General features: G+C 42.9%; 2 protein-coding genes, 1 long non-coding RNA gene and 1 other non-coding gene across 7 annotated transcripts in view; 2 read left to right on the top strand and 2 right to left on the bottom strand.

Moving 5' to 3' along the window:
• The first annotated feature begins 701 nt into the window (after positions 1 to 701).
• Positions 702 to 14,227, top strand: LOC139386338 (zinc finger and BTB domain-containing protein 38-like). 3 transcript variants are annotated; one of them, XM_071131867.1, is made up of 3 exons: positions 702 to 1,042; positions 1,562 to 1,635; positions 9,120 to 14,227. In XM_071131867.1, exons 2-3 carry the CDS (start codon positions 1,615 to 1,617, stop codon positions 13,062 to 13,064), a joined length of 3,966 nt encoding a protein of 1,321 aa, XP_070987968.1. In that variant the 5' UTR covers positions 702 to 1,042; positions 1,562 to 1,614; the 3' UTR covers positions 13,065 to 14,227. The 3 variants fall into 3 exon arrangements, with proteins under 3 accessions (XP_070987968.1, XP_070987970.1, XP_070987969.1); XM_071131869.1 differs by lacking the exons at positions 702 to 1,042; positions 1,562 to 1,635 and adding an exon at positions 2,231 to 2,332 and having other exon boundaries at positions 9,120 to 14,212; XM_071131868.1 differs by lacking the exons at positions 702 to 1,042; positions 1,562 to 1,635 and adding an exon at positions 3,560 to 3,900 and having other exon boundaries at positions 9,120 to 14,212.
• Positions 1,629 to 19,139, bottom strand: LOC139386351 (uncharacterized). The gene is made up of 3 exons (XR_011629034.1): positions 19,056 to 19,139; positions 17,914 to 17,986; positions 1,629 to 4,730 (listed from the first exon to the last, which is right to left on the bottom strand). It is a non-coding gene; the product is annotated as an uncharacterized lncRNA (long non-coding RNA).
• On the bottom strand, positions 8,944 to 9,017 carry trnaa-ugc (transfer RNA alanine (anticodon UGC)). Its single transcript has one exon. It is a non-coding gene; the product is annotated as a tRNA-Ala (tRNA).
• LOC139386340 (ras GTPase-activating protein 2-like) overlaps positions 18,416 to 19,556 on the top strand; it is a 50,344-nt gene continuing 49,203 nt past the window's right edge. For both annotated transcript variants that reach the window (XM_071131873.1, XM_071131874.1), the window contains exon 1: positions 18,416 to 18,522. In XM_071131873.1, the coding sequence (XP_070987974.1) occupies positions 18,465 to 18,522 (58 nt within the window). In that variant the 5' untranslated portion in view covers positions 18,416 to 18,464. The remainder of the gene's footprint in view (positions 18,523 to 19,556) is intronic.

Genomic DNA, 19,556 nt, shown 5'->3' with positions numbered 1-19,556 from the left:
GCTGTACTGAAGGAGCTGTGTGAGGAGGGGGGACCTGATACAAACACTAGCCAGCAGAGGGAGCAAAGTGGCAGAGAAATACACATCCTTACTTCAGGATGTGGATCAAGTAAAACAAAGGTGACGTGTGCAAAACAAGTGCTATCAGTCAGACAAACTTAATCCTGCTGTTGAACTGTAACCACACTGGCATGAGTTCGAAGGTAATCGAAGATAGGCTTATTTAGCGCATGTATCAGAGAAAAATGTGTGAACCCTCCAAGTGCAAGGGAAGTTTGGTGAAAGGGGATTTTTTTTAAGAGCAAACATTTTAGTAGTATAATCAGAAAGATAGGCCACATAACCCCACTTAATTTGTTTAAATAAACGAACTCATACTCACCCTTTACATTATAAGAGGAGAGTCATGTAAAACAGAACATGTTTATAAAAAAAATTGTATCTGTCTTTTACATTGCAACATTACAAAGGACACGATGGAGATAGTTTTTAATGCATGTATGGTTGTTTAAAAACGTGTCTTTAAATTGTAAAAATCGACTAATCATTCAATCTTGTCCAAATACCTCACTTCGGGGGGTGAAATGGATCAGATTCCCGCACACACACGGCCCTCACTGGTACTGAGCTCTATTATTAGAGTTTAAACACCGCCTCCTCAGCTGGGTCTGGGAGGAAAAATATTCATTACGTAACAAAATATCTGTCTCTGGCTCCACTTCCTGAATAGCACAGTGGCTAGGCCTGCGACAGCCGACCAGCCCGGAAGCCTCACTTTCTCTCTATTTATATGTGTGGGCAGAGCTCACTCTCTTTCGTTTATCCCTTGCAACACATTCCCACCACCCCTCCTCATGTCCTCCTCATCTCCTCTTTGTGGGTCAGTGATGCACCAGGAGTGACGCAGCAGTGTCAGCGCCTCATCGGCCTCAAGACGGGCAGCGTCTCAGGAGTGGACTGGAGGGAGAATTTGTGTGCCCAGGCTGGGCACAGACACACACACAGGCAGCCAGCCACCAGTAAACAGAGGAGAAGGCGGAAGGTAAATTATATGGCTAGGCAGAGAGAGAGCAGGCCTGGAGCTGGCTAGCAACAACTCTCCTTCCTACACTCTCTCTCCAGAGGGACTGCTCACTTCCATAGCGATAGCAAAAGGGCCTGTAGGACCATCCGGGAAGAAAAATGTTAGTCGGCTACTGAGCATGTGTGAGTTGGATGTGCCAGCGCAACAGTAATGAGGATCAGTGTTTATATACGCAAGTGTGTGTGTTTTGAGAGAACAAGGCCTAGTCAGGCTTGCGCTATGGGCTCTGTTTCCCTGCCGATCAATGTTCCTAGTCTACTCTAGCTGGGCTCTGCAAGTGGCTCCGGACAGAGGGCATGTCTTCTTTTGTTGTGGTTTTGAAAATATCCCAGCTGTAAAACAGTTGTGTGTGCCAAAAAAAAATAGAGGATGTCAGAAGGAATATATCTAGACAATTTCTATTAAAACAAAATTAACATGTTAAAAGTAAATGGTAAAGTCACATCAAACATTGTTGATATGTGATCTGTCTGACAGGGATGAATCTCCAAGCAATTATTCAAGAGTGAAAGAAGAATTCATCCCAGAGAATGGCAACAATGAATCAGCAGGTTGGATCATTTTAATTTCTCCAATATCCACAAATAATCATGTGTTCATAGCAATATAAATTTGTCCAAATGATTTGTTCAAATTTCAACCACTCTTTATGTATTCTTTGTTTGCAAGACATTCGAAGTACTAACAAATACTGTGGGAGACGGGTTGTGGTAATTGAGACAAACAGTAGGTACTGCAGGCACTTAATTTGCAATTCTCAAAACTAAAAAAATAAAATAAAATAAAAAACAGCATGGATGGTAAAGGAGGACTAGACTTATTATTTGTTTTGGGATGTTGAGTTCCCCTGCAGTGCACCAGTGGAAATCGATTGTGCAGGCAAGACTACAAATACAGGAAAAGTGGGGAGGAAGCAGGCAAGACCATTAACCATACATAGCAGGAATGTCTTAACACTGAAGGAAGAGAACGGAAAGACACCAAAGGAAAAACTGAGATAAAGGCATGATAGTGGCCACTCAAACATGTCAAATCATATTTCCTTTGGCTTTAAGAGGCTCCCTCCCAGAACGTGTAAGGTTCGCAACCTTTACTGTTTCATACCACGATGCTGTTAAGGTAGCACTGTTTTCTTCAAAGGTTGCCACAACAACAAGGTCATGCCAAAGTGCAGCGGCTTACAGAAGTGTGAGGGCTGGTGTACTGCCTACCCAGGCCAATGCAGACAGGGGCCTTGATCGCACTCAGGTAATGTCAACAATCAAGCCGGGTAGGTCTGCACCAGAAATAGCTGGCAGACGGCTGAGCTTGTGGTTAATTGTGTGCGTCTCGATCACAACACAAGGCCATGTGACTAGTAATGAGCAGAGGAGAGAGATAGCACAGAAAGCAGGAGGGGACAGAGGCACAGGGATTTTCATGATAAGCTGAACGAACACTGGTAGAAAGTGCACAACAAATGTCTTCCATGCATTTCATGAGGCAAATCTGTTCTGTGAGACCAAGTAAATGTAAAATGTGCATGGATTTCACACCCGGGTGCAGAAGCCTCATCCCTGACCCCGGAAAGAAAGCAAAGACACGTTTGCAAATTCAAAAACACTTGTAATAAAACCCCTCCGCCTTCATACGCATAAAGCAACTGTGTGCATCTACAGCAGCTGGTGGGGCTAGCATTGCCCTGCCTGCCTGGTTTAGCCCCTCCCTCCTGCACTCTGCAGTGCTGAGGCATCCCTCTGTGTTCCCATCCATCAGCAGCCTCCACAAAGATGACGGTCCTCCTCTCCCCCTGCTCTCTTCTACATCCTTTTTTTCTCTCACTTTCTCTTACTTTGAAAGTGCAGAAGTAGATGAGAGAAATAAACCATATATAGTCACAGATATCTCATTGATTATGCTGCTATATACAAACAAGCTTTGTAGGCTTATCATGTTCATGAGGCAATGCACACAGATGTGCTGACAAAGAGCGAGAGAGGGTTGAGTGTACACAGTAACACACACAAAGAGAAAGTGCATGTGTGCATAGGCATGAGACAGATGGAGAGCGTGATGTGACTGTTTGAAAGTGAGCTACAGATCCAGCTTCCCTTTTGGACTGTGAGATACAGTATGAATGGTGTCGGTGTAGAAGTTGAGCAGAAATGTTATTGTGGGTGCACTTTGTGGTATGGTTGACGTTGTATCGTCGTAACAACGGTAGCAGGCGTGCTACCTAGGTGTTTTCTCTGATCTGTGCAGCACGGCGTAGTGCTGTGTGATGTAGCACTGAGCCGCTCTCTCTTACCGTCCTCAGCCATGATTAATAAAGTTGCCGTTTCCTGCTTGGCGACTGCAAAGTAGATGCCGCTGGGCTTCAGTTGCCCGGGCAGCACAGAGGCAGCAGACAGACCCGTAGTCCAGTCTAGTTATTTTTAAACTTCAATGTGGGAATCCTGTGGTCAATGGTCTGAGAGCTGGGGCAAGCCAGGACAGGACTGGGTGGAAGAGGAGAGTGTGGGAGTACTTGACCAGGACCTAGGGAGAGACGAAGGACGTTGAAGCAGAGTGAGCAGCGTAGAACGAGAGAGGGAGGGAATGAGAGAGGGAGAGGAGGAAAGAAAGACAACAGCGAAAGCTCTGCCTCCAACGGCACCACTGAGCAGCGACGAGTCTAGAAAAAAAAGTGCCTACTTTCGCCTTCCTTTCACAAAAGTTTTTTTTCCTGAACGGTAGAGAATATGAACTATAGTGGAAGGACACTGCGTAATGTTTTTGGCTGTTCGCCTTCTGTGTCAGCTGTTCGCCTTCTGTGTCATTTTATCTGATTCGCAAAGGTATGTTCTGCACGTTTCCAACCAATCTACAATCTATCTTTAACGGAAATACACATATTGCATGGGGTGGCTTGACTGGGTTCTGCTATGCCATTTTCGCTCTTTGTTTGACTAGACAGCTTGTATTCAAGACAGTTTTGTTCTCGCCTTGTGGATCACAGAAATTAGGGAATTTTAATTTTTAAGGTTTTGAAAATGCATATCGCATGATATTCTAAGGCACAGTGTACTAGGGTGTGGCAAAGAGAAAACCGTTCATGACAAATTCAAAATTTCCGCTCAATGTGTGAACAGAGTAAAGCACATCAAGATGAGAGAAAATTGGTCATATCAGCCCTTATTGAAAATAATCAACTGAAACCGCAGATATGCGGGCAATTTCCAGATGAAAATACAAGGAAAGCGGCACAAACCAGGGGAAATCAGCATCAAGGCTGAAGCACATCGCCTGCCATAAGCAGAAGAGAGAAAAGTCCATCGGGCTGCTGCATTTCTGCTGCAGACTCACACACACACACTGACACATATCCAGAGTGGAAACAAAGGGCGGCGAGCCTCCATTGCGGTGGTGTTGGAGCTCTGCGGTGCTGTGGCTCTCAGACAGGCAGGGCTCGCTGCGAGGAAGGACCAAACCAAATCCCCGGACGGCTAATGCAGTCGCCCACCAGCCCCGCCATCCGTCTGAATCTGAATCCCAATAAGTGCTGCGCCACAGCATGTTGCCATGACAACATAGGCCTGTCAGACGGGGAGGCAGGAGGCTGTGTTTCCCAGCGATACGCAAGGCTTCTCTTCTCTGTCTGCTGCCAGCCATATTGTAATCGTGGCACCTAGAGAAAACATGAGCAAAAATATGTATTTTATTAAGATTTCTTTTTCTTCAAACAAGTGTGCTTGATCACTTTAATAATAAGTTAAGTGACTATGCATTTTTATGTTTCAATACGGACATGTTAAGTCAAATTAGTGTTTATGGCCTGGGGCGGAATGTATGGTTTATTGCTGTGCAATTATGTAAATCTAACCTCTGTAATTAGGTTATTCGTTCTTCCCTGCCTTTTCTGAGTAATATGTAGAATGTGATGCTTAGGACAGTCAGTTGAAATATAGAGACTGAAAATGAGTACAGTTTCAATATTAAAACACGTAGATGTAATGTAGTTGAACAAGCAATTGGGTGCAATAGGGATGCCTCTAGGGCAGTATTCAACTAAGGGTATATGGAAAATTATATTTTTGTTACGAAGAGGTGGTCTCATCTCAACATCATGGTCTAATGGCAATCTGGAGCAGGGACAAATGGTACCCCATAAACGGGCAGCCATTTTAACCTACCCCAACAGCTCACCTTCAACAAGGATAAAGTAGACTATAGAAAATGGCCGCTATGCCATGGAAAATTACAGTATCAGCATTTGGTAGTACACATTTATAACCTGCCCTACTATATGCATAACAACAATGCCACAATTGCAGAGCAGACCTATACCATCAGATAGCCTTGTTCTCTCTGTAAGCAAAGCTGTGGTGCGCTCCAAAGCACCTCTGCCGGACATCAGGGATTGCATTTTTAATGTCAGACAGGGAAAGAAGACATTTTGCATTAGGAAGTATGTTGTGACGCTGATCTTAAAATAAACATGTTTCCAGAGACCTCTTTGAATAGAAGTCAGGGACAAAAATCACGGGATGCTAATAAAAATAGAACTATGTTGCCTAGGCTTCAGCAGCATATAGGCATAATCATATTAATAGTCATGCAAAAAGAAAGTCAAAAAGAAATGCTGATAGCCTAAATATAGCCTACCTCTAACTTAGGATAGGCTTTTACACAAGCTGATGCTTAGGTTGACAGAGGTGTTGCCTCAGACCAGTCCACACAGTGACATAGGCCCACTCCCCTGGGAGGAACACACAGGAAGTGCTGTGCTCTTTAATTTCCTTTTAGGTTAGACAGAAAGACAAGAGATATTAAAATCGCCCTGAACCACATGCAAAAGCATCGGAAGACGTTACACACAAACATAAAACAACCCACTGGGCACAGACTCCAATTCAACATCTATTCCACATTGGTTCCATGTAATTTCATTGAAATGACGTGGAAACAACGTTGATTCAACCAGTGTGTGCCCAGTGGGAATGCTCTACAGATGTCTATAGATATAGTGAAGCAGATGGCGTGTTTGTGTAAGCCGTATGTGCGCGCCATGAATGTGCGATTAGGGACTGGATTAGCAACTGAATTCTACACTGAAAAGAGCTAAATGGTCAACATTGGTCGTTCCACTACAGTGGCTCTGTAACCCAGTGCAGCGGACCCGTTTCAATTATAGGGCGTTGGTTAACTATTCCTGTAATTGTATTAGCTCTGTCTCAGCTGTGTGTGGGTGAGAGCAGTCAAAACAATCCTATAATGCTTATAAATAATGAACTAACGATAGGGGCAGAAAGGGCGAATGAGTCAGGTGAGGCAATCTTACCATCTCATTTACTGCCATTAACCCGAGCCCTCAGTATGAATTATGCTGATGTACCTACCAGCCAGTAAGGGCAATGACTCTAGCATGGCTGGTGACCTGGAGTGGCATTGAACCTTTGACTGAAGCAGATAGAGCAACTCCACATCCTGGGTGAATCACGTTTGTCCTCATTCTAGTTTCCACTCCACCAGATATATCACTTGCCAGGTACAAGTCATTTTTCTTCAGGCACTTGACTAGCGCATGTTTAGTCAGTGTTTATTAAGAACATAGTGTGGCACCTCCAGACTGTAGTCTTTCTGCGTTAAGTAGCCTATTGTGCCTCACCAGATTAGGGAACAACAAACCAGAGAAGAGTCTCCAGGAAGCCATACGTCTTCAGGAATAGGTTCACAAATATATACTGAACAAAAATATAAACACAACATGCAACAATTTCAAAGTTTTTACTGAGTTAGTTCATATAAGGAAATCAGTCAAATTAAAATAAAAAAATAAAAAAATGATTAGGCCCTAATCTAAGGATTTCACATGACTGGGAATACAGATATTCATCTGTTGGTCCCAGATACCTTAAAGTTAAAAAAGTTGGGGCGTGGATCAGAAAACCAGTCAGTATCTAGTGTGACCACCATTTACCTCATGCAGCGCGGCACATCTCCTTTGCTCTGCATCAGGCTGTTGATTGAGGACTGTGGAATGTTGTCCCACACCTCTTCAATGGCTGTGCGAAGTTGCTGGACATTGGTTGGGAACTGGAACACAATGTCGTACATGTCGATCCAGAGCATCCCAAACATGCTCCATGGGTGCCATGTCTGGTGAGTATGCAAGCCATGTAAGAACTGGGACATTTTCAGCTTCCAGGAATTGTATACAGATCCTTGTGACATGGGGCTGTGCATTATCATGCTGAAACTTAAGGTGATGGCGGCGGATGAACGCCACGACAATAGGCTTCAGGATCTTGTCACGGTATCTCTGTGCATTCAAATTGCCATCGATAAAATGCAATTGTGTTTGTTGTCGGTAGCTTATGCCTGCCCATACCATTACCCCACCATGAGGCACTCTGTTCACAAAGTTGACATCAGCAAACCGCTCGCCCACACAGCCTTACGCGCCATCTGCCCGGTACAGTTGAAAACGGGATTCATCTGAGAAGAGCACACTTCTCCAGCATGCCAGTGATCATTTGCCCTCTGAAGTCAGTTATGAACCTGGTGATGAGACAGTTTGTGCAGAAATTATTTGGTTGTGCAAACCCACAGTTTCATCAGCTGTCCGGGTGGCTGGTCTCAGACGACCCTGCAGGTGAAGAAGCTGGCTGTCGTGGTTACATGTGGTCTGTGGTTGTGAGGCTGTGGGAAATACAGCCAAATTCTCTAAAACAATGTTATGGTAGAGAAATTAACATTAAATTCTCTGGCAACAGCTCTGATGGACATTCCTGCAGTCAGCATGCCAATTGCACGCTCCCTCAACTTGAGACATCTGTGGCATTGTGTTGTGTGACAAAACTGCACATTTTAGAGTTTATTTTTATTGTCCCCAGCACAGGATGCACCTGTGTAATGATCATGCTGTTTAATCAGCTTCTTGATATGCAACACCTGTCAGGTGGATGATTACCTTGGCAAAGGAGAAAGGCTCACTAATAGGGATGTAAACAAATGTGTCCACAAAATTGGAGAGAAATAAGCTTTTTGTGCGTATGGAACATTCCTGGGTTATCTTTATTTCAGCTCATGAAACATGAGACCAACACTTTACATGTTGCGCTTATATTTTTGTTCAGTGTAGTTCTATTACATGCGAGGCAATTATTCAGAAATGTAAAATAGAAACGTCTGAAAGCAAGGAGTTTAATTGAATTGGTTTTCAGACAATGGTGAGTGCTCATTTCCAGGTGTACACATTTTTCCAATGTATGGTCAATGCTGTTTTTTCCAACAGAGAATCATCAGAAATTCTTCATGTACAGCATTGTAAACATTTTGTAAGGGTAATGTCAATAGGACATTTTTGTACTGTTGTTACTTTTCACTGAGTAAATATTACATTAGTATATTCTCATGAGAACTAAGCATTGTTCTGGTTAATCTATTTAAATAGGCTTGTGGAAAATAAGATAGGGCCTACAGTTCTTAAAGATATGGTATGCCAGCATCATCTCCTTAAACTTTGCTGCCATCTAGTGTGACAAAGTAAGAAGAGCTGGATGGCTTTCTTAAAACTCACACATTCCACTTGATTTCTATAAGGGCATTACTGCCAAATCCAGCCCATGCCCATGCTTAATCAAAGTAACATAGATTATCTCTGTATGAAAGGAAATGTTATTGTTTGCACAATTATAGCCAACTAATATTTTGAATACTAAAGAATCTAACAGAATAAATAACACAATTTCTACTTCCACATCAGAAAAAGTATGTACCCCTTTCATATGTTTTTCTTAAATTCCAGAATGACAATTTAGTCATTTTACATTTTAGTAATTTAGCCGACACTCTCATCCAAAGCAATTTACAGTAGTGAGTGCATATATTTTCATACTTGTCCCCCGTGGGAATCGAGCCCACAATCATGACGTCGCAAGCGCCATGCTCTACCAACTGAGCCACATGGGACTCAGTTGGTACAAATGTAATGATATTTTTCATTGTGACTATAAGCAATGGGTTAGCAATGTTTCGAAACCAATTCGAAATTTCCTTTATGTCCTCTATGCAGATGACCGTGACGTCTCCCTGCACCCAGGGCTTGATGGACAGCTCCCATCCCCAGGCGCTCCTCAGCAGGCTCAATGAGCAGCGCTCCCAGGGCCTCTTCTGTGATGTCACCATCGTGGTGGAGGATGTAAAGTTCCGGGCCCACCGGAACATCCTGGCTGCCTGCAGCGGATACTTCCGCAGCGCCTTCACCTCCACTGAGGTGTGGACTTCCAGCCAGGTGCTGGAGCTCATGGACCTGAGGTCTGAGGTGTTCGCCAGCATCCTCAACCTCCTCTACTGTTCTAAGGTTACATCATCACCTAGCACAGAGGACACTAGATGCCTGATGGCAGCTGGAAAAAGACTGGGGATTCCCTTCTTAGAGAAACTAGTGGAACAAGACAGGCAGGACTCAGGTGGGCCACAGATCCAGACCTCAACCAACCCTGTGAAGACCACAGGCCGTAGTAAGACCCAAGGGCCTCGTAAAGCAAAGAAAGAGACCTCCAGGCCAGAGGAACCAGACAGTGCTAGAGGCCCGAGGATCACCAATGCTTTCTCTATCACTGAGGTGGGTCCCGGGAACAACCTCTTCACCCCACTAGACCTGCACAGGGGGGAGAGGCCATCACCTGATCTTGGACAGACCCCAGCGGGCTGTCCTGCCCCCTGCCCCCTCGCAGTGGACAATGAGCCCATGCAGGCGCTGTCAGAGCACTCCTACGCAGTCATTAGCCAGGGACCCAGGGACCCTGAGCACAGGGATGGCAACCAGGAAGACAAGAAGGGCACCAAGCCCACACAGTCCCAACCAAGACAACTGGCCAGCAGAAACAGTGGCCCACTCAAAAAGCGTCACAGACTGCGAGCCGCCTTGAGTAAAAGCACACCTCAAACACTGGCTGTAGCACATGAATCTGTGCATCCAACTGGAAGCAGCCCGACATTAATTAAGCCCATTGTACAACCTGTGGGAACGTCACCCCCGTCATTATACCCGCAGACAAGCACAAGCAGGACCAATGAGCTGCCTCTAACCATTGATAATGGCTACAGGGAGCTGGACCCACCTCCACTTTCACCCTACACAGATGATAGCATATCAATCTACAGCTGTGAGCACTGTCCAGAGATATTCACCAATAAAGCACTTCTCACTGTACACACAGAAATGCACAAAAAAAGGTTTGTCAGTCATTTGTTTTGCAAGTTTTGTCGCAGGAAGTTCATGCATTTGAAGCGGTTGCGGAACCACGAGACGGTGTGCACGAAATCACAGAGGGGCTCGCCTGAACACGAGCCCCAAGGCAAAGAGGCCGGGGCAGACCATTATTCAGACAGCATGCCAAGCACGAACAATACATTAACTAATGTCCAGTTATCTCCTACTGAACGTCCTGACCCTTTCCCTCCAAACAGCCTCCAAATGAATCCCAAGTCAAAAACACTGCAGGCTGTAGATAAGTTAGTGAAACCTAGTGGAGGCCAGAGGGTCTATAACTGCAGTGTGTGTAAACGGGCATATGTGACCGTCTCCAGTCTGAAGCGCCACGAGAATGTTCACTCCTGGCAGAGGGCATACCCCTGTCACTACTGCAATAAAGTGTTTGCCCTAGCCGAGTATCGCACCAAACACGAGATCTGGCACACAGGAGAGCGCCGCTACCAGTGCATCTTCTGCTTAGAGACCTTCATGACCTACTACATCCTAAAGAACCACCAGAAGGCCTTCCACGGAATCGATCCCAGATTGTCTGTGAGTAAGAAGTCAGCAAATGGAGGATTTAAGGGCAGCGTTTACCCCATCAAACTCTACAGGCTTCTGCCTATGAAATTTAGAAAGAGACGGTACAAGACTTACAGTCATACCTATTCAGAGGAGCTGGAGGGCAGTGAGCAGGCCCCGCTGGGCTGCAGCTCTCCCATCCCTTCATTTGATGATGGTGGTGCTATGAGTAACCAAGACGCTGCTATATTCTCAATGCCTGTGACATTCATGGCCACTCCAAAAGTGGTGGCATCAGTAATGCCACGCATCAGTTTTGATCAGCCCTGTGACCAAGATGTAGACCAACATGCAGGCACAGGAAAACAGGCCTCTCACTCTGAGCATAATGGGCCTCCATATAGCTATTCAACCCCCTTGGCCATAATGCAGGCAGGTGGGGAGTCCCCTGCAATGGACTATGGAGATGGTGCCGCATTCCAAAGGTTTAAGAACCAGGAGGGCAACAGTCACAATCTACCAATCCTAAAAATTAACCCACCCAGCTCTCTGAACAGGCTATGTGAGCTCTCAGCTGCAGCTCAGAGAATTGAAGCCATGACCAGTCAGCTTTTTCTGCCAGGGGCTGAGAGCCTGGTCACTAGCAAGACTGCAGGGGGGGAAACTGAAACGTACATTGCCAAGCCTGCATGTCCAGGTCCCTCCGTGGATGGTCACGTTCTACCCCTCTGCCAGATCACAGTGAAAATTGGCAACGAGGCAATCATTCGCCGAAGGATCAAGGGCTCCAAGCTGTTCCCCAGGAAGAGGAAAAGAAGGAGCGGGAACCAGGTAGAGGAGAGGTGTTGGGACCAGGGCCGGCCTACAGAGGGCAGCATGGAGATCTCCAGCCTCCGCTTCAGGACAGAGGTCACTTCTGTCATTGAGCCAGAGCCATGTGATGACCTCACTGACCGTGACACAGCTGACAAGCTCTGGCGTCCCTATTACTCTTACAAACCCAAGAAGAAGAGTAAGAAACTGAGATCCAAACACAGAAAAGAGAGACATCGTCTATGCTATTCCATGACATCCTCATTAGTGCCCAGGGCCAGCAAAGACTACCTGGATAAAGGATGCAGAAGTGCTGAAGAGAGCATCTCCAGCGAGGGTACAGAGCTGAAACAACGTCTCAGAAACACCAGCCCAAAGACGGCATACACCTGTGACATCTGTGCAAGCACCTTCATAACGGCATCTGGTCTGAGAGCGCATGTCATTGGCTGTCACCCAACTTTCTGTCGGACCTGTGCAAAGCAGTGTCCCCCCGGCGAAGCCCCCAGTGCCAGCTTTGAGACCGCTGAGGACAGCAGGGATTACGTATGCAAGAGCTGTATGGAAAATGGCTCCTGCTTTGACAATTGTGCCCGCAGCCCCAGCACAGAGAAGCGGTATCGTTGCTCCTTCTGCCCCCAGCGCTTCCTCTACCTCGCAACCAAGAAGAGCCATGAAAAAAAACACCAAGAGACAGCAGCAAAGGGGTACAGCAGCGACAACTACTCCACAGTCCCAAAACGCCAAGCAATTTTGGACTTAGGCTTAAATCTGAAAAAGCATGTCATCAAAACAGAGGAAGGGGAGGATCAATATAGCATCGACAAGGAGAGCAAAGTGCCAACGGGATCACTAGGCAGGTTCTCAACAGAGAAGATAGAGCCTAAGCACGAGGAATGGGAGGACACAGGTCACATGTCAGTGGCGCCCGAGAAAGAGATTCCATTTAGAATTAGTGATGGACACTATCAGAAAACTCCAATGTCACCCCCCTGCACCGACACCTTTTCTCCTTCCCCTTCAGAGATGCAGTATAGAAAGCCTTCCCCTTCCAAGATGCAGTATAGAAAGCCTTCCCCTTCAGAGATGCAGTACAGAAAGCCTTCCACTTCAGAGATGCAGCATAGAAAGTCTAAAAAGCGCATTGAACACAAACAGCAACATCAGACAAGCCTCACGTCCAAAAGGCAGAATCAAGTAGACTATATCGGTAGAGAGACACCCAGCCATAAGGCCCCTATGACCACACCAGGGGCAGACAGTCATTTTAGCTATGGGCAGTTTTCTGCTACATATCTGAAAAGAGACTCTGTCACTAGGGCAACCACTCCCTCCTCGCCCAAGTCAGAGAAGAGTACATACAGTGCAAAGAAGAGACCTCTTTACAAACATAATACTTATCATTCAGGAGGGAAATACTTTTAAGTGATTATATGCCTATGTAGTAAGTTGCAGACCTACAGTCAAATACATACAGTACCAGTCAAACGTTTGGACACAGCTACTCATGCCAGAGTTTTTCTTTATTTTTACTATATTTATAGAAAATAGTAAAAATAAAGAAAAACCCTGGAATGAGTAGGTGTCCAAACCTTTGACTGGTACTGTATGTCAATAGATTTCAAAGCTGTGCTTGATGTAGGTTAGTTTGATTTAGGTTAGTTTGCCCAAAATAATGGACACAAAGGAATTGACCCAAACTAAATCAAGTTCACCTCAAGTACTTTGAAAACATTATTTGATATTGTGTTTTTGACCTGGGCCTGGAAAACAGATCTGAAATAAGTTGCCAATGGAAAGCAGATATTGAATGAGGACCTAACTGACATTATGTAAATATAATTTTCTTCACTTATAACACAATAGGTAATTTTTCATGTTTAAAAAAAAAAGTGATTTATTTTTGTACTTTATTTAGCTTTGAGACTAGTTCATAATTATTGAGCTGTCCATATTCTATACCTATGCATAGTTATTTGCACTTTATTATAATTTATATTTACACTGTATAGGCTACCATTCATATTAGTCTGTCCACCACTTTGGTAGTGTCATTACCACATGCACCATCAAAATGAATGAGTCCTTATGTGTGTCTTAAAATAATATACATGAGTGTTACAAAGTTGACAAACTGCAGTTTGTCAGAGGGAATAAATAATCAATCAACCAGTAGATAATGACAGGAAGAAAACATACATGCTTGTTTTTATATTCCTGTGTCTTGGGTTATTTAGATAAATAAACAAACAAACAAACCTGTCTGGAATTGCCGAGAAGAGCTGTTAAGCTACATTCTCGAATTAAGAGGACAAATGAATGCATGGCACACACACACCCTCCTATTGTTTAGATTAAATAAGCACACAGGAGGACATAATTTGTAAGTCCTTGCACTGATGCAGTTTGCAGCTGTTACTTTCATAAGACAAATATAAAAACAAATCTAAGCCATCTAATATTTTTCCTCTTTACTTTACTGAATGCTCCTCTACCTTTGTGTTAAATGTTTTACCTAACTTCTCAGTTGTATTACCTTCGGTAAATAAAAGTGTGCAGAGTTTGCAAAAGTTCAAATGCTTAGTAAATCTGACTGTCTGTTTACTCTGGAGCTCTGTTGAATTCAGTTCAACAGTCACTTGGTGGCCTCGAGGGTCAGCCCATCTGAGAAGTTAATTCCTTTCCCATCATCCCTCAACAAAACCCAGCAACATTTTAGAGTCTGGCCCACACAAAGCAAAATCCAGATGTTCCCCTCTCCCCATCCCCCTGGAGTCGGGACTGGCCCCGATCTGGTAACAGGTTTATTAGGTAGTACAGTACTTACCTTCTCCTCTGCAACCCCCTTGTTACCTAATGCTACCAGTTTCTGGATAAACCTTAACTACTACTCTCTGCTCCTTCAATTATTAAGTTGACTGTGTTAATGAAGATAAACCATTGAGGTTGCTGTGAGTCACAGGCCATGAGAGTTTAACTATTTACAATTGGCTACACAGTCTAAATAAAGTTATTGATGAATAATACACACTTGACAAATCAAAGCATAGTCATGGAGTAGTCATCATGGCTGATACCCATAAGGACCACATAACCAAATGCAAAGCAGGTTAGGTTTATACATTGAAACTTCCTCGGGTTTATAGAAACGGCAAATTGAATCACACTGGTCTCCTCTTCTAACACAAGCATCTGGTCATCTAATCTACTTCCTTCATGGTGAGGTAAGTGGTCACATAGATAAAAACATCCATATGGGTGATTCCTCACAAAATTAGAACAAAAAGAAGAGTATGATTTTGGGGATTTTCATGAAATGTAGTATATATATATAAGGTTCCTTTGGTTGAAGGTTTGTTGACATATTAGACATTTGCATCTTAAAGCATAATTGAGAAATCATTCATTGAAGCTGGAATGTGACATTTACCCAGGCCTCCTTAATGGTTCATCTGTAGGTGCTACAAAGCAGAAATTGTCATACGAAACCACTTGCTCTGCAATATGAGTAGTATTTTGATTACAAAACCAATTTTCTTTCATTCATTTATGAATATTTAAAATATACCATTTTTGATTTGGCTAATGTTTCAATATATTGTTGATCATAACATACTCTACAAGCACAAAATTCCCAGAATGGGATCTCTGCTACTTTGGAGTTATAATCCAATATGTAAGCATTACCAACAGAGTGAATGTGAAAACAGTTGCCCTCTGCTGCCGATTTGCAGGATGTGCAATGATACAAATAAAGGAGCATGCTATGCCAATTTATCTGAATAAAATGGGCCATAACTTTAAAACTAGGAGACATCCCACTCTGGAACTTTGATATGTCCGTATTGTATATTATGTTCATCACTATATAAAAACATTTGACTAATCACATTTTTTATATTTTCATTATAAGATAATTTGTATTAAAATAAAACTACTACTCATATTAAAGAGCAAGCGGTACAGCTTCAAATTACACACATTTTTGCATTGTAGCACCTACAGATGAAACATTATGGAGCCTAAACGAGGCCTGGGCAAGGCCAAAATGTAACAAATGTTCCAACTAATTATTTCTCAAGTATGATTTAAAGCGCAACTGAAGGCAATAAACTACTTCTCTGATAGAAAACAGCCCATGTGGCATCGATATTAGTCAGAAACATTTATTCTAGTGTTAAAATTGACAACAAAGTGTAAACAGGATCATTTTGATAAAGTCAGTCATGTACATGTTTAAAGTGTTGTTTAAATAGAAAACAAATTGACAATACAACTTTCATAACAGTTACATAAAAATAAAAAGAGACTAGCCTGCTGACCTTACTGGGTCGATAGGAACATTAGCCCGAGCTATTTAGGAGGGATATCACACCTGGCACAAATTATTGTCTAGTTCTGTTTTCCTGCCGAGGGGTGCCCTATACCTACACCCAGAGAGGATTAGTTGAAAGTTCTAAAAATGATTTTGTGCAGAGGGCCCTGAACTTAAAGATCTCATCCAGACCTGTCTGTTTGACTCAAAGTACCTTGCTTGCTGTGGTGATAATCCTTCTCAGCATATTTCTCTGGCTGACAGTGGCATTGCCAAACCCACAAACAATACAAAAAGTTTAAATAATCTCAATGAAAGATTCAGTATAGCACAGTCAACATTAAAAGATCCCAGCTTTTTGAGAAAGTACAGTCTCTGACCCTTTTTGTAGATCAGGTCTGCACATTTACTCTACTGAAGCTTATTGTCCAAGAGGACACCCAGATATTTGTATTTCTCTACAATCTGACCTCTGATAGATGTTGCAGAGGTAGGTGTTGTACGCTTCCTTAAGTCTACGCACATCTCTTTGGTCTTGTTGGTATTGAGGACCAAGCGTGATTTGTTACACCACTCTACAAAGTCATTTAGGACTGGGCCATGGTGTTCCTCGTCAGCATGCAACAGGCTGATCAAGGCAGTGTCATCAGTAGTAAAGTAACTACATGTAATCTAAAATGTAATTTACATCATCTCCAAAAGTCATTATTAATCATGAGAGGACAATAAACAGTAACTAGTAATGCATCATACTCCCAAGAAAGGTTCAAATCTCACCTTTCTGGTAATTGTTTTTAGAAATTGCTCAGGTGTAGTCACGTTTGAAGACACAAGCTCAAGTACAAATTATGAAAATATGAAATATTTTATATGACGTATTTCCTATTCAACAAAACTGTTTGAATATGGCTTGAAATGACATATGCTTTCTAAATGTAGTATAATCAAATTATAAAACCTCTTACTATAAGATTTCACCTTCCTTATAACTGTAAAATACATATTTGTTTGTCTAGTGTTAGAGAAAATGTGCATATTTTTCAAGGTCTCTCTTGATCAAAACACCTGCCCCCACCTCTGTGAACATCAAATAGAGCTATATTAATTTCATATTAAATTTGTCCATCTATGACAAACAGAAATGTTTTTTGTTTAAAATCTATAAAATATTTCAGATTAATGGCTATAAATCAATCTCTGAATATGCTATAGTGATGAAACCACTCTCACCTGCTGCGCTATGATGTAAGGATTGCAGGCATGCACTTTTTCAGTGGATGTGATGTAGGGTTCAGCCAGGAGTTGATGGACAGTCAGAAGAGCGAATTAAATGGTAGGAGCTTCAAGTGGTTTCATATTTAATGTCCTACGTCACACAGGCAGACAATATACTACTGTGTCCGTGGGAACCAGGGTTATCACTCAATGCATGCCATTTTGAGCTAGTGTCCACAGATCCAATTTCTAAGTGAAAATGTCAGTCGGAACGGTACCAGAACCATGCAGGTCCCCTAAACAGGGGACTTTACATCTAAGAGGGATACAAATGTCAAATATATGTTAACAATCCTTCCTCCAAAGGACCCTTCTATTGATTACATTTTGCGAAAATCCCCCAAATCATGATATTTATTTTCTAGTTTCATGAGGAATCCCCCATATGGAAATAAGATCAGGTTTAGGATTAAGGTTTTCAAAAGGGCTTGCAATAAAGTGGGCACAAGGGTTTGGTTAGGGTTTTGAGGTCAAGATGGACTGGTGCTACGGTTAAGGGTTATTAGGACATGGGTTACAGTTTTGAAAAATGAGTGAAGATAAGACTGGGGCTAGGGTTTTCTAAAGTTAATATAAGGTTGGGTCTAGGGTGCTGTTCCAGTGGTGTAAAGAAGATTGGCACCCGAATTGACAGGCTCAAGGCACTATCATTTCTGCTTGCCTTGAGCAGGCAGGTGTGCATACCTGTATTCCCTCTGTCCTTGTGAATGTCCTGAATAGTCTTGGATAAGAAATCCACCATCCAAACTGTGACTACCTTGAAATAAGAAAGAGATGAGAGAAGTGAACATAGCCAGTATTACTGAAAAAAGCACATAATCCGACTTTGCAAAACTATATCAGCAGTAGTAGGCCTGAACATTTTTTACTTTCAAATAACAAAATATCAAGAAATGCTCCTATGGCAAGCACAGAAGTTACAAGTATTGTCTGTGCAAATTCCGTGTCTGTCTTTCGGTCGGGTACCGAAAGAGGAGGGGGGAGGCGCATCCTCTCATCTTTGACACTTTTCTTTGGTGTGAATCCTGCACAGAGCTTCCACTTGTTTGACAAACTGTGAGTGTCAGTGCAGTGAATACTATTCACACAAGTCTCTCCAGTCTAGTCTAATGTCAGCGTACGGCCAATAGCGCTCGTAGTGACGCTGCAGTAGGTTGGCCCTTTGCTTGCATTCATAAACGGATATTATAGCTAAGCGTTGAATGTACTAGCTACAGATACAGTCAAGTCGGACCATGGCGGAAGAAGAGGACACGAAAATACGGATTTTACAAAGCCTGCGGGGAAAGATATGTAAGTGCGAACAATGTATTTATTGTATCGGCATTCTTCAATTGAAGGGTTTAACAAAAAAGTAAACGACGTGAAAAAAGAGGGGCGCGGTACGATCAACACAGCCAGTTCATGAAGATAGATTGAGACATTGTTGTGAATGAATGTTGCCCGGGCCCGATTAAACTTGTTTTATATTTTCAGAAAACGTTGTCACAACGTAGCTATTTATTTTAATATCACAGCTAGGTTATCTAACAAAAGCCTATGCAAAGACGGGCTAGTTGGTACAGTCAGTGGTTTGAAATCCACACACACGCATCAAAACACATGAGCAAGGACTGGCTAGCTTAACTGTTAGCTGGCTCGCGCTAGTTAGCTACGTTGCTAATTTAGCTGTCTATTTTTCTAGCAAACGTAAAGTGCTTTCCGTGAAATTGTGCCACTCCCTATACAGGCAATTCATTTGTTTCAATGTATCTTATCTTAGCTAGCTATCTAATAATAATTTGTCATTCATAGCTAGTTCACGCTACCAGTAGCTAGCTAGTTACCTTGTCTCGGTTCTCATCTTGCGAAACGCTCGTGGCAGGAAGTTGTCTCCGTGTGTTGGTTAGGTTCTGAAATGTAACTGTGTTGAAATAACTAACTAGTTTCGATATTACTCTATTCCAGATTAGTCATCACTTGAGAAATTATTTTGAAATTTTAAGCCATACCCTTTATCCAGCAGGGTTGGCTAATAGCTGGTTTTCGTTACTGTCATATTGATAAGAAAGGGAAAAAAACGTGAATTTACCCAGATTTGAGAAAAATACGAATTTCATCAAAGATAATGGATACAATATATTCTTCTTTGAGTGGAACTTTTACACTTTCTGGATATATTTGGTCACAAACACCCTTGTCCATCATTCTTTGAGCAGGAAAATAACCTGAATTAATAAAAGTTCCATAATACATTCTATTAGCTCTGTGTGGCCCTTGCAATGCAGTTTACTCACGTGAATAAGATCAATTAAAAGTCGTAATCATAAGGACCGGTGGATTACTGA

The sequence above is a fragment of the Oncorhynchus clarkii genome, chromosome 27 (assembly GCF_045791955.1).
Source record: "Oncorhynchus clarkii lewisi isolate Uvic-CL-2024 chromosome 27, UVic_Ocla_1.0, whole genome shotgun sequence".
NCBI classification, from domain to species: Eukaryota; Metazoa; Chordata; class Actinopteri; order Salmoniformes; family Salmonidae; genus Oncorhynchus; species Oncorhynchus clarkii.
The sequence above is the reverse complement of the archived record's forward strand: the minus strand, read 5'-3'. Positions and strand labels throughout refer to the sequence as shown.